Below are 15,165 nucleotides of genomic sequence, written 5' to 3'. Positions count from 1 at the left end.
ATTCTATATTTTATAACGTAAAATCATATTTTTAAATATTTTTCAGTCGCGATAATAGAAGTATGCCAAAAAGTTTCTTTGTGTCTGGAGGCCGGGGAATATATAAATTGTGTTATAATTCTTTACATTTTTCATATAGGTACTAAAAAAACATAAATAAATATTATTAAAAACATTATACTTTAAATTTTTAATAAAAATTAATACTTTAAAAACAAAAGAAAAAATTTAAATGGGTCTAAAAATTACTTATACAGGTGAAACACAAAAATGTATTTAATAATTAAAAAAAAACAAACACCAATTCAAATAAATTGAAATTTAATATATAAATTTAAAGTAATAATAATTTAAATAAATATAGAAAGGAAAAAAATTGATTTAAGCAATGGAAAAATATTATTTACGTAACAGAGAATACTTAATTATTTTAAGTTTTAAACTTAATGGATTAAATATAAAAAAATGAGTTCGAAACTTAAAAACCTAAATTTAATCGATTTTGTTACAATTACAGTTGTTATTCAAAATAAAAACGACATACCATTATTTCTGGGGGTAAGTAGATAAGTGATTGTCACTCATAAGTTCGCTTCATTCCTAGATTTCGGCTGCTTACTCTAATAAAAAGAACAAATATTATATTTCAATAATTAATTACACTTTAATAATTAAAGAAAAATAAATAATAAATAATTTTTTTATTTTATTAGTATTAATATATACAATGAGCAGGAATTATAAAAAATATAATTTGTAAGAGTGACAATATTTAACTATCGTAAATAGAATAAGACAAGTAATATTAGACATAGATTATCTGTCTCATCATTGCACCCGTTGCGGTATGGCGCCAAAAATATTATTTAAATTTAAATGTTTTTTATTTACAACAATTCATCTTAAAACTTTAACTGATGGAATACTGAGCTCTTTTAAAGTTGTAATAATTTTTATACACTCTTAATTAAGTTTCAAAACGATTAGGTTATAGAACATGTTAGAATATAACCATGTACAAACATAATAATATATTGATATTTAAAATATTGATTAAATATCAAAAATGATATCTTATAAAAATAAATAATATTTATAAATATTTCTCTATCGCGATATAAGAAGTACGTTAGAAAAGGCTTAGTTTTTTTTATTTATTTTATATTAATATTAATACTCATATACTCTTGGCAGAAATGATAAAAAATGTAATTTGTATGAATGAAATGATTCAACAAACATAAATAGAACACTATTTTATACAATTTTAAAAAGGCCTATGAGGGGAAAAATCTGAATCCTACACCCCCCCCCTTTTATACGCCACTGAATAGTTAGACTAATTTTAAGTATGTTCTTCAATTTTGAATATTAAAAACAAAATGAAACGGAGAACATAAATATGAATAAATAATTTTGACATGTCAAGAATCATTTGATGATTCAAAAGCAAATAAAATATGTAACCATGAACATTTTGAACATAACGGCAATGATGAAAAAATTGAACTGAAAAAGGATGTTTTAAATTTGAATATACAGTCTGATGATTAGGGTGACATTAATTTAGGTCCAAAATAACCTAAATTTCAAGTAAATAAAATATACTTAAATTATAAATTATTTATAATTTGAATAAAACAAGAAATAATTCGATTCTTGATCAATAACATAATATATTGTGTTACATTATTTTGTTTTACAAAGAATATATTGAAGAATTTATATTTTTTAGATATTTCCATTAACAACATTTTGAACTCAGAATAGAAGTATTAATGCTCAATAATACACACATAGAAAAATGGAGTCGTTTTAACACACCAACGTGTTAATGTAATATACATTTGCACGTCGTTTTTTGTTCAGAGCTAAACTGTTGTTGATTCAACAACAATTTATTGTTAAAACATTGAATTTATGGTAAATGCTTGATTTGTATACTCAAACTCTATTAAGGGGTAGATACAACATCAACAGTGTTGAAAATAACTATGTTATTAATCACAATGACAATTATAACAAATTTAAAAATAACAAAAATTATAGGTTATTCTAATTCCACTTATTGTCAAAAAAACATGTATAAAGTAAATTAATTTTAACCAATATTTTAAGTTATATTGATTACATTTGTAATAAGGGTAATTTTTAAGCTGTTTGTAGCAATAACACATTTTAATAGTTTTATTCACTCTATTAAATGTCATTTTTGATATTTGATATAACATACATTTTTTGTTGTATTGACCTTGTATTCATTCATTTAAAGTAATTAGTAAAAACAACAGTTTAAAATTAATATTCACTTCATTAAATGTCAACGAAACTTATTTATTACTTTTTTTTTTTTTTTTTTACAATAAGTATAAGTGATGTTGATATAATGAGTTAGGGAATAATCAATATATTGATGAATCTTCACGGTGGTGAGAAATGATCTCTAATCATTAATAAGTTCTAAACACCAATTTTGTTTCTATCTAAAGCCGTGTTCACACTAGTAAAAATTTACATTGTGCATCAAACATAGAATTCACCACAAATATTTACACAGAAAATGTATGTTGCGGCTCAAAAAACTCATAGTCCACGGATTGTGTGTGGAATGCGTCAAAAATATTTGTGTGCTCTTATGCAGCAAACACGTCCACACACGCACATATTTAGTGCAGCATGAACAAATTTGTGCCGAATACAACGCACAGTGTAAATTTTTACTAGTGCGGACGAGTCTTAATACTGATGCCCATTTATGACATACATACATTTTGTCTATGTCTACTGTGCCACACTATCATGATTCATTATATAATATAGTATATTTATAATACATACATAACACCATAAGACAATATTGTATAAATAACATCATGACACCAACATTTTGGTTGTGGTATCTTATAAGTATACTTGCATGTGTACATGTACCTACACTTATGCATAAGTGTATATTTTCATTAAATCCAGAAGGTAAATAATTTAACTCTTTGGTTGGGAATAATTTTATTTTATTTAATGTCACAAAAATACATAATTAATTAAAATAAATAACAATATAATATAATGTATACAATAAATTATAAAATAATTAGCATTTGCTCATGTTCAGATAAATTATTATCAATGGTATCAGATGATTCTATTACCTATATTATTTATTTCTATACAGGTAGTAGTTACTGGAGAAGTATGAAATTACATTAAATGTTTTCTAAATTTATCAGATCCTCGAACATCTGTCACACAACAGTCTTGCCTACATGTGTATAATGAGTAACTACCATAATGATGATATATTTTTAAATGCAAAATAAGTTGGTTAATTTTAAGAAATTTTAATGAACAGATGGTATATAAATACATAATAAAGTTTATTTAAACTTATTAAAATTTGAAAAATAATAGTAGTAATAATATACTAATTGTTATATAACTATTTAAGCCTTGTGTTGATATATATATATATATATATATATATATATATATAAGTTAAGAATTCCCTATTTTTAAACAATAAAAATGAAATTAAAATCAAAATATAAAAGGTAATAATTATGAATTAAAATTAGCTGTGATAGAAGTAGTTATAGAAGTTGATTTATCATATTTGGTGAACAATTTAAATAAGTATTGTTGAATTATAAGGCAAGAGTCATAATTTTCCACAGGATAAGCACAATTAAATACAAAATATGACCTAAAACAAATTTCAAGTGCTTTTAAAGGACAGTCAAAACACCATAACTTTACCCTGATGTAACAAGAATCGATGGAGCTGAAATCTTTTCCAACAAAGATTATATAAGGCTGGATTGTAGCTCCATATTGACTATATTTTAAACGCCTCTTATCAATATCTTCTTGAAGACCAATCAGATTCTTAATAAATTCAACATTAATATTAGGATGCATTTATTCATAAACTATTTTTTAATCAGAAACTTACAGTGCAAAAATAAGTGAATGCAGAAGAAGATTCTAACAATGAAGGCTTCCAATATTTATTTCTTCCAGTAGGTAAAATATTTTTCATCAATGTTTTTAAGTCTAAAATAATAATAATTACAATAACTATTAATACAAAATATGCAACAATACTGACAATAATAATACAATGATCTCAATCATAATATTTTACTTACTATGTTGATACATTACTAAATACTAATATAGTAAAATAAATAGGTAATGTAAATATAAATAAAAATATGTATAGGTGATATATGGAAATAATTTGATTGTAAGCCAGATATTCATTAACAAAATAAAACTATGGTTAAAAATTAAAATAGGATTTTTCCACTTCAACTTCCAAAAAAAAAAAAAAAGAAAAGAAACTTTTAATTTAAGACATAGTTATTGGTAAAATAAATTAATAACAAAATAAAATATTATTTTATGGTAAAATATTAATTAAATAATATAAACATATTAAGCTCAAATCATGATTTTTGATAATGCAGGGAATTTAAAAATTTTATATGGTTTAAATATGTTTAATAGGCGTACATATAAACATTTTAAAAAGCTAGATGGACCTAGTTGATTAAAGAACATCACAGCAAACACAGAGTGCTGTACAAGAATAAAATATAATTTACAATAATAGCAATAAACATATATGTTGTAGATTGTTAATTTTAGGTAAGCATTAATGTTAGTAGACCATTTAATTTCATCGGTTGTGTTTAACTGCAAGCTTTTAAAAGTCAACAAAATATTCTATAGCATTTCTTATATCTGAATAAGCTAATATTATTATTATTTAGATGAAACTCGTATTATATTTTAGTTCTAAATACATTGAAAATTTTGTTTAGAAATCAACATTTCTTTATTTAATAGAATTTATTAAAACTGATAAAAAAACATACCAATTTATAACCATTCGGACACTGAAGTGCAGGCCAAGATTCAAAAAAAGTCTGTTAAATATTGATTGCTAGACTCTAAAATATCATGTTTTCGCAGCTCATACGTTAACTGCCATTTGGACAAAACAATGTCAAAATTTTCTGTCAATCCTTCATTTGCTAACCATCGTTTAATAGCCACTATATTTTCTATAGCGTGTACAATTTAAAATATATATTATCAATAAGTTATAAAAATAACGATTATTTATTTGCATTAAATTTTAAATACCAGAAAATGAAATATCTATAACTGATAGTTGTAAATTCTTTACAACTGAAGCAGAACTTATAGCACCAACTGCCCTTAAACGCCTAGCTACATTCTTCCACCTTTCTATGTTTTCCTTTAGCATGAGTTGGTCTCTCTGACCTTGCTGGTATCAAGTAAACACTCTAAATTCAAAATCAAAATGAAAACTTTTTATCTGAGGTAAAATTAATTTTATCTATAAGAAAGTACTGAGTAAATATTGATTTATTACCTTATGCTCTTTAGGAAATATTTGCACTATCAAATCAGATATTTTTCGAAAAAATAAATCATTACCTCTGTAATATTTTGAAAAATCACCAATTTAAATATTTTAAGTATAATAAATAAATATGTTTTATTCAAACTTGCTCTGCTCCTGGAATAGATTTATTAAAAGTTGAGTCAATATATTCTGAGCTTCATCAGATAGAAATCCATTATTTTTTTTTTAATCCGCAAGTACATATCTACCATCATTTGTTGTATGCAATTTTTCAAAGTGTCTATTATTATGACATTGTAATTATTAATATTTTTTCAATGGAATTTAATATATCATTTGTATTTTAACTAAAATGTTCAATTAAGTATCTAATTTTTTTAATGTATTTCATTCAATAAGTGTAGGTAAAAAAAAAATTACACATAATTGACTATTTTATAAGTAAATATTTAAGAATTTGGATGCCTATATAGGTAATTTATTTTTCAAAACAAAAATACAAAATAATGTATATTTAATAATTTCAGTCATTTTAATTTCACAAATTTTCATTTATTTATTTATGATTTATTTAAATGGCTAAATCCCAATAGATGCTTTAAAATTGTCATTGTGTTAATGATAACAACAGTTTCATTGTACTGTGATAGCAATCTTTTAATAATGGACAATATTAAAAAACTAATAAAATGTCAAGTGAAAAAAAAATCAGTAACCTAGAGGCATGTTATTTTTATTTTTTATTTAGCCTTTGTATATTAGGTATATTAATCTTAATCCAATATTTCTATAAAACACATTAAATTATTTTTAATTATTAACAAAATAAAATTTTTTAAATAATTTACTTTATAATTATGTCTAATTATTATTATTACAATAGTTTATGTTTAACCATTACCAATTATATAAATTATATTTCTCAGATAATAGTAAGTAGGGAAAAAATTAATTAATTGTTAATGAAAGTATTATGATTAACTCTAAAATTGTATTAGAAAATATTTGAATTTGATTCAACTCACTTCAATTGTCCATTGCATAGGCTTATATTTACCATATTTGCTATGATCCTTTTACAAAACTTCTACTTGTCTAACATTTGTTGGACCCTGATTAGTTTTATTGTAAAATGGAATATCTATCAGTGAAGAATTCTGTGGATCAGGTAATTTATTTTCGTTAGGTTAGGTCAATCTGTGACGACGTTGTCTCCAAAGAATCCACGAAAGGATAATAAACAAACTGTAATTTATAGTATAGTAAATTTAAAAATTAAGTACCAAATAATCGAAAAACCGTTGAAAAGTTAGACTTACTTCGTCAGATGGAAACAGATCCATTGCCAGTAATAGATTCACATCGGTTGGAGCAGAAATTATAACAAAATAAATGTAAATACAAATCGTGTGGAAGTGTGAACATCGAAAATAATAAATATTGATATAAATAAGAAATAATTGTCATTAATCATTATACTTGGAAAAAATAATTTTCCTGTGGTAAAATCTAAATTTAGAATGTTCTTTTTATTAATTCAACCGTCACTTTAACCTTTAAATATTCAGATACAATACTAATTGTGTTGATTTAAGGTACGCGTCCATAGGTACGCATCGTACGTATCGGTCGGATCGTATGAAACGGATCAAATTGTGGTAGTGCGTCTACTGTACCGGTAGCAATCATATTGCCGATGCGACGGTCGGTTTTTTTTAGTAACATTCGCATTATCGTAGCGAAATCCGTATGACGTCATCCGCACCAGTCGGAAAAGTTGCCCCTTCGATCAATTTCGTCGGCATTACCGACGGACCGATACGTGCGATCTGTCCCCTGCCGGTCAGTGGACGCATATGTGTAACTTACTCTACTAATAATTCTAAAATCCGTTTCATACGATCCGTACGATCGGACGTATGAACGCGTACCTTTAACAATAATGTCAACTATCAAATTAATTATCTATAGAACCTATTGTTTGCATTAGGTATACAAATGTTATTTTTACACTTTTATATTTTATTATAAGTTACAGAAAACTAAATTTAAGATTAGTATACTCAACTCTTAAGTTTAAGTAAAATTAACTACAAAATTCTAAATTTGAATACTTACCAAAATTCAATTTAAATACAATATATTTTTGAAATGTTTTTAATTTTTGGTTATTTAAAATATGGGTGTTGTTAAACAATATTATTTGATTCAACTCTCCATTTCCATTATTTAAACCATATTAAAATCTTAATATAATATTCATACATTCAACACCTTAACATAAGTAAAATCAACTCCAATATTTCTATGTGTGTACAGTGAATTTAAATGGCTAGAATATATTAGATCTTGTAATACTATTTTTTGCTTTAAATGTATTCATTCTTTGCAGAAAATTTAATAAAAACTAGATACAATATTGGAAAAAGTAATTTTTTTTTACTTGAGTATTTATTTATATAAATTAAAAATAATTATTGCTTATAAATTAAAAATCATATAATTTTTTAGTATTCAATCTAGAATAAGAGACTTACACCCTGAAGCAGTTTTCATTCATCGTATGACTTTTAAATTGAATTTGGTTACAACATTTACTTGTAGAACCATAAGGTGCATATAAAAGAAAATTATATCTAAATATATCCTTATATCCAAGGTTTTGACACAAATAAAACAAATTACAACTATCAAAATTGGTCTTCTTGTGCATGTTACGTATGCTATATTGGATGAAATTATAAGATACTTTAAGTTAATGATTTAAAAGATATTTAAGCGCTTGCAAATTCAATAGACAAATTAATTTAATTACATTTTAATAAAATCATAGTGTTTCTTGACCATTACCAAGTATAAGTCAACTTTAATAAATACATTTAAATGAAATATAATAATTGCTTAATACTTTTATAATTTTAATAATGTATTTATTTTATTATGTAAATACTTTTCTTTCGATACCACGTCCCTACAAACAAGACTTCGTTACCCGACGGACAAAAAAGATCACGTGTAGGGACGTGGTATCGATAGAAAAGTATCTATATTTTTACTTGGTATCGAATTGAATGAAAATACCGATATGAGTAAGTATCGAAAGAAAAATATTGATCCTTTAACTTCGTCGTATCGTATCAAATTAAAATAATAAGAGTAAAATATAAAAACGACCTATATGAATAATCGTTCCGATTAAGAGGAAACCTTTAACGCTATTGTATTGTGGACTGTGGTTTCTGTTCCGTGGAAATAACAATATAATCGTATAGAGCAGGGATGGCAAATCCTTTGCACGCGAAAATGTTTACTATTATATATTATATAATATATAACATTATAGGACCTATAATATAATCAATAATTAACAAAGCAATATTATTAGAATTATTATTATATACCTAAACTAACCTTTTTATACTAATACATTAATTATACAATCAAAATATAATATAACAAAATATAATATTTTTCATATTTTTTTCGTGGCACGCTCTATATAAAAAAAAAAAGGTAATTTTGGGCACGCGGTGTTCAAAAGGTTTGCCATCCCTGGTATATAGTATAGACCAGTAGATGACCAATTAATATTTTTGAAAGGCAACATTAGGAATCTGAAAATTTTTTGCGGGCCATTAAGATTCTAAGTACATATTTTCAACTTATAATAAGACAATAGGTATTATTTTAAAATTAAATGTAATGAGAACGTTATTTATTTTATTTATTATTTGCTATTGTTTTTAAATATTAAGAACATAATTAATATTTCAATATTTAAAAAATTAAAAATAAAAATAAAATAGAAATTTGTTTAGTAAGAAAAATGACAAATCTTGCTCTCGACTGTTTAAAATTGGGGGTCTGGTAAGTGCATGCTATCTATGCATGCTAACCATGCTATCTATCTTCATAATCATTTCAAGATGTTTGTTGATTAGCTGGGATCTGAACTTATTTTTGATATAATTCATTTTTGAAAAACGGTCGGTGAAAACCAATTATATTTAATAAAATAATAATTTACAATAATAACTAGGGCTCGGAAGTTGTAGCACTAAAAATGTTACTTTTTAGCTCTTAAATATGCACTTAAAAACTCTAAAATATGCGTTATAAATAGCATGAAAAATCAAAAAATATGCGTTTAACTTGAAGAAATTATAAGTCGATTTGAAAAAACTATAATTTTAAAAATTGAGCTCATAGACACAGTCTGGATTAGTTAAATTATAAACCGTTAACAAAAATGTCTATAACATTATGTCAGCAACAGCTGGACCACAAAAAAACGCTCAAAAGTGGTCCGTGTGTTAGGCCTACCTAAATCCTAAATTAGCAAAATAGCAATAAGACCCGTAAATATGCAAAAAAAATAGCAAAATTAAATTTTGTGTATGATATCTGTGTAACGTGAAACATATTTGTATCCTACTTTCGATGTTCTAGGATGAACAAAGAAAAATATGCGTTTGCTAGAACTTCTGAGCCCTGATAATAACGCATAGAATGTTATCGTAATATGTGTTTTTATTTTTTGTCTGCGGGCCGGATAAAATTTGTTGGCGGGCCTCCATTTGGTGACCCATGGTATAGACTATAGTGCGATCACTGATTTATATAAGCAAATCCTCCACCACGCGCGCAAACCATTTTACTAGAAAAGAATTATTATTCGATACCATTCGACCACTTTTGATTTTCGAACCAATAAAGCGATTAGTAAATGATTCGATACCGGTATTTTTTTCTATCGATATGAGTAAAGTATCGAAACCATGGATATCGATGTAAAAAGTACTTGTATCGAAAGAAAAGTATCGATACTTTATTGGTATCGGTAGTATCGCAACGTCCCTACTTGTCTCGCAGACGTTATCATTACGGGTCGAAAAAAATTTAAACATCAATAAATACACGCTCGTTCGCGCTATAGTACGCAACGTTTGTTCGTTTCATTTTTCGGTCGTCGAAACGGTGGTTTCACGAGGGACGTTGCGTTCTCAAAAATGTCCGAGAAGAGGGAACGCGAAGACAGCGACAAAAGCGAATCGTCCGATGACGAATGCGTCGGTCCCAGTCTGTCCGAGGCAACGGAAACCGTTGAGAAAAAGAAAAGAAAAGGTATGTTGGCTTATTTCGATGTCTCGGTACATTCATTTGGTCCATGTCACATTAACGTGCCAGCAATTTGATTCACTTTTGTCGATTAATATCATGGATTGGGGGATTGAGTTTTGTAGCAAAACAAATTGTGAAAAGCAAAGTATGAAAGTAAAAATTTAACTCGCACAATAATTATAGAATCCATAAACTTCATACTTATCGATTGTGTTTTTTTTCCCATAACTAACATTGTTTATGAACGATTGTTATCGATTCGATATACACCTAATTAATACTGTATGCCAAAAAATATTTGGAAAATGCAAAACAAAGTTTATTTTGAGATATATAGATTGAATGAGGTGTATATATTTACTTATATAAATTATCATTTAAGACAGTTAAAAAAAAAAAAATTTTGTTATTGTTAGAGCACTGTTTTTATAAATCGTGTTAGATGCAAGTATTTAACAGTAGAACTATGGATGAACAAAATTTAATGGCTCTATATTTTTCTTTTATTGCAGTTTTAAAGCATGAACATTTGTATTTGGAAAATTTACCAACTTGCGATACGTATGAAAAAAGTTATATGCACCGAGATGTTATCACACACATATTAATTACCAAGTAATTTATTTTGGCTTATATTTATAGTATTGAATATAATTTTCTTTTTTTTTAGAACTGATTTCTTAATAACTGCTAGCTGTGATGGGCACGTAAAGTTCTGGAAGAAAACAGAAGAGTTGATTGAATTTGTCAAACATTTTCGCAGCCATCTCACTCCAATCATTGACGTAGCAGATAATTATAATGGAACTCTCATGTGTACAATATCATCAGATCAAACTGTCAAAGTTTTTGACGTCATTAATTTTGGTATGACTGAAGTAATACTATAAAAAAAATATAAAGGAAACTATGTCTATTTTTTCTTTAAATGTTAAAATTATTTATTTCATTGCTATTTTTCTCCTTAGATATGATCAACATGATAAAATTAGAATACATACCATTAAGTGCATGTTGGGTACATTCAAAAGGAGATCCTATTCATACTGTTGCTGTGTAAGTATTTATGTATTATAGTAGTTATTAGTTTAATTCAAATAAAATTGTCACAGTTAAATGGAAATCAAATTGAGTTTTAATAATTTTAATTTATAAAAAAATGTATGGGTAATCGTTAAAATTGGTAAGAAATAAACATTTTTTTTCCATTATGTATAAACTAAAATGGTTTCAATGCAATATTTGTACTAATTAACATAATATAATGATTAAGCCACAACAAATATATTTAATGTTATAGAAGTAGTTCTACCGAACCAAAGATATTTATTTATGATGGTAAAGGAACAAATGAACCACTTCATGTTATAGAAAAAATGCATTCCAAACCAGTTGTATTCATAAAAGTAAATCTATATTTTCACAAATAAATTATGTTTGGTCATTGCAATATATTATCTGTGAAAAAACTTATCTATTTAAAATGGTTTTTCAGTTCAATTCCGTATTTGATGTAGCTCTATCAGCAGATAAAAGCGGCATTATTGAATATTGGTCTGGAGCCAAAAAGGATTATCAATTTCCAAAATGTGCTCAATTTGATTCCAAGCTTGATACTGATCTCTTTGAATTTGTGAGACATAAAACACATCCAACAAGCTTGTGTTTTTCCAATGATGGCTTAAAGTTCGCTACTATGTCACCAGATAGAAAAGTAAGGGACATTCTATCTCAAGCATTAAATATTGGTGCTTTGTGTATAAAAGTTTGGACCACAAAAAGTGGTATAAAATGTACTTTATGAAATATTTTGAAACTTATTAATATAATATGAAGTATTATTATGCTAAAATAATGAATCTTTTATTATTATTTATTGTTAGAACCATAATATACTTCTTTCAAAATAAGATAATTTTTAGTATCATAAGATGCTGGCATAAAATTATTTTTGTCACTCAAAATCATTATTATGTGTATACTATGATTTAATTGTATTTGATGCTGTGCATAATTAATATTGATTTTCTTTCAATTTTCAAGGTTAGAGTTTTTAATTTTTTGACTGGAAAATTATATAGAGTTTATGATGAATCCTTGGCTCGTTTTAGTGAGCTACAGCAAAAAAAACAACAAATTCCTAATATTGAATTTATTCGAAGGTAGTATATTAAATTAATTATTGCTTTCTAGTAACTAATGACTTTTATTAAATTTTAGAATGGCTATGGAACGAGAATTGGATAAGACTGAAATCTCACACACAGCCAATTTGTGTTTTGATGAAAGTGGTCATTATTTATTTTATCCTACCATGTTGGGCGTGAAAGTTGTTAACACTTTTAGTAATACATTAATCAAAATTATTGGAAAACCAGAGAACCTTAGAACATTAAGAGTCACCTTATTTCAAGTCAGTACACAGCGTAAGTTGTACGTTTCGTTTTGAGAATTTTAATTTCACTTTTTTTAACTTGACATTCAATCGGCGTGTACAGGGTAAGGCAAAAAAACCTAAAGCAGCAGTTACATTAGAAATGGAAGCGGCATCAAATCCTACTCTGGAAGGGCCTTCTAGTGATCCTACTCTGTTCTGTACGGCATACAAAAAAAATAGATTTTATATGTTTACCAAGTTAGTTTTTACCCTCTCGATTAATTTACTGTATTTTTTAATTAAAAATTGTAAATACTATTTTAAAATGTATTTTTACATAAGACTTATAAAAAATTTCTTTTGACAGACGAGAACCTGAAGATATTAAAAGTATTGATGCTGATCGTGATGTATTTAATGAAAGACCTTCAAAGGAAGATATCATATCTTCTACTGAAGCTGCTTGTAAGTTAACTTGTATGAGTTGTTTAAATATATCATTATATAGTTAATGTATGTGTGTTCTCTAACAAAATATTATTAAAAGAATACTGTATTGCAATAAACTACTAAATAGAGTTGTTTTACACATAAAAAATGTATTTGTTAACTGAGAAACTTTAGATTTTGTATTTGATTAAAAACTATATTTGAGTTACATAACCATAATGATTAATTATTATTTTTTTCTTCTAGGTATTCAACGACTGTATGACACAGCTACTTTACATACTGTTTTCGGAGATATTCAAGTTGCACTGTTTAAAGAATGCCAGAAAACTGTTGAAAATTTTTGTGTACATAGTAAAAATGGATATTATAATGGTAACATCTTTCATAGAGTAATCAAAGGATTTATGATACAGACAGGAGATCCAACTGGTGAGCATCAGATGCTCTTAGAGAACACAAGTAATGATAATTTATTACAATTGTTCTAGGGACTGGATTGGGTGGAGAAAGTATATGGGGTGGAGAATTTGAAGATGAGATTCGACCACACTTGAAGCATGATAAACCGTACACGTTGAGTATGGCCAATGCAGGACCACACACAAACGGAAGTCAATTTTTTATTACACTCATACCTACAGTGAGTAGCTAACAGCTTTCATTATTTTGACAATATTTTAATAATTTCATTATTTATTTTTATTTTTAGCCTTGGTTGGACAACAAACACACTGTGTTTGGCCGTGTCACTAAAGGAATGGAAGTGGTACAAACTATCTGCAGTGCCAAAACACACCCGAAAACTGATAAGCCACATGATGACATACAAATAATTAATATAAGTTTGAAGTGAATTAATAACTAAACTTAGCTCGTACTTTGTGTAAAGAATTATTTTGTACAGTTAAAATTTTTAACATAAATAATTTTTTTTCAATCACTTATTATTTTTTTGATATGAGATGAGAATTTGAAATTGGACCTTCCTGACTACAAATTTGTTTAGAAAATGAAAAAAAAATAGTATTAAGCTCTTTCATTTTTAATATTTTACAATAATAAGATGTTTAATAGTTTTTCTTCATCATAAAAAGTTATTTTTCTTCTGTTTTTAGCAGTATTGTTGACAGTCTTGTTTTTACTTCTAATAATAATATTAGAATTATTATTAATAATATCATTAATTATTAATACTAGTATTTATGACCAATAATAATATATACTTAACATATATACTGGATGTTTGAAAGAAGTATCTTATAGTTCAAAATCATATTGAAAATATGTAGGATATGTTAAAATAAAAAAACAGATAGGACTCTAGCATAATATGTTGGCTGGTCCAATAACTACTATTGTATATACCACTGGCTGTATGTGTAGTTCACCAAAATTTGGTTGAAATAAAACAAAGTATTAACACTAATATCAATCAAAGTTCTATTAAACATTATTATATAAAATAAATATTTTTTGTATTTTTAATTTTTATATGAATATAATATAAAATTAACAATGTAAGTATGATATTAATGTAATAGTAAAAAAAAAAATACTCCAAGTATGTAAATTTGACATGAATAAAGGTTTTCACCTGATATATAATTTAAATCGTGAAATGTAATAACATAATCTAATATTGATTAGCTGTTTGAGACTTTTATAATAATTGATTACCATAAAAGTTATATTAGACTGTGTAATTGTTTTAAAAAATAAATTCACAAAGAAAAATTGAATAAAATTTAAATAAAATACTATAACCCCAAGTGGTCAATACAATTTAAATGCTACCAAAAAATGAATAAATATTTTCTCA

General features: G+C 26.0%; 2 protein-coding genes and 1 pseudogene across 4 annotated transcripts; 1 reads left to right on the top strand and 2 right to left on the bottom strand.

Annotated features, from left to right (window-relative positions):
* Positions 1-3,509: 3,509 nt before the first annotated feature.
* On the bottom strand, positions 3,510-6,843 carry LOC112685046. 2 transcript variants are annotated; one of them, XM_025556808.1, is made up of 4 exons: positions 6,715-6,843; positions 6,421-6,640; positions 3,950-4,050; positions 3,510-3,882 (listed from the first exon to the last, which is right to left on the bottom strand). In XM_025556808.1, exons 3-4 carry the CDS (start codon positions 4,034-4,036, stop codon positions 3,556-3,558), a joined length of 414 nt encoding a protein of 137 aa, XP_025412593.1. In that variant the 5' UTR covers positions 4,037-4,050; positions 6,421-6,640; positions 6,715-6,843; the 3' UTR covers positions 3,510-3,555. The 2 variants fall into 2 exon arrangements, with proteins under 2 accessions (XP_025412593.1, XP_025412594.1); XM_025556809.1 differs by lacking the exons at positions 6,421-6,640; positions 6,715-6,843 and adding an exon at positions 4,878-4,964.
* Positions 4,679-5,516, bottom strand: LOC112685062 (annotated as a pseudogene).
* Positions 6,844-10,241: 3,398 nt separating the features above from the next.
* Positions 10,242-14,288, top strand: LOC112685039 (peptidylprolyl isomerase domain and WD repeat-containing protein 1). Of its 2 annotated transcripts, none has more exons than XM_025556798.1 (13): positions 10,242-10,519; positions 11,029-11,131; positions 11,187-11,383; positions 11,485-11,572; positions 11,820-11,922; positions 12,012-12,230; positions 12,560-12,678; positions 12,737-12,929; positions 13,015-13,151; positions 13,261-13,358; positions 13,590-13,775; positions 13,835-13,986; positions 14,056-14,288. In XM_025556798.1, exons 1-13 carry the CDS (start codon positions 10,405-10,407, stop codon positions 14,197-14,199), a joined length of 1,854 nt encoding a protein of 617 aa, XP_025412583.1. In that variant the 5' UTR covers positions 10,242-10,404; the 3' UTR covers positions 14,200-14,288. The 2 variants fall into 2 exon arrangements, with proteins under 2 accessions (XP_025412583.1, XP_025412582.1); XM_025556797.1 differs by having other exon boundaries at positions 10,243-10,519; positions 11,817-11,922.
* Positions 14,289-15,165: the final 877 nt, after the last annotated feature.

The sequence above is a fragment of the Sipha flava genome, unplaced genomic scaffold, assembly GCF_003268045.1.
Source record: "Sipha flava isolate LNK unplaced genomic scaffold, YSA_version1 263_pilon_pilon, whole genome shotgun sequence".
NCBI lineage: Eukaryota > Metazoa > Arthropoda > Insecta > Hemiptera > Aphididae > Sipha > Sipha flava.
Note: the sequence above shows the minus strand (reverse complement) of the source record. Positions and strands in the feature narration are given on the sequence as shown.

Excerpts from the sequence above, each read along its gene's own strand:
- LOC112685046 (XM_025556808.1), bottom strand. The coding sequence starts at position 4,036 with ATGAAAAATATTTTACCTACTGGAAGAAATAAATATTGGAAGCCTTCA. Across the intron at positions 3,883-3,949 it reads CATTCACTTATTTTTGCACT|AATCTGATTGGTCTTCAAGA; the intron begins GTAAGTTTCTGA and ends GAATTTATTAAG.
- LOC112685039 (XM_025556797.1), top strand. The coding sequence starts at position 10,405 with ATGTCCGAGAAGAGGGAACGCGAAGACAGCGACAAAAGCGAATCGTCC. Across the intron at positions 11,132-11,186 it reads ACACACATATTAATTACCAA|AACTGATTTCTTAATAACTG; the intron begins GTAATTTATTTT and ends CTTTTTTTTTAG. Across the intron at positions 11,573-11,816 it reads CCTATTCATACTGTTGCTGT|AAGTAGTTCTACCGAACCAA; the intron begins GTAAGTATTTAT and ends TTAATGTTATAG.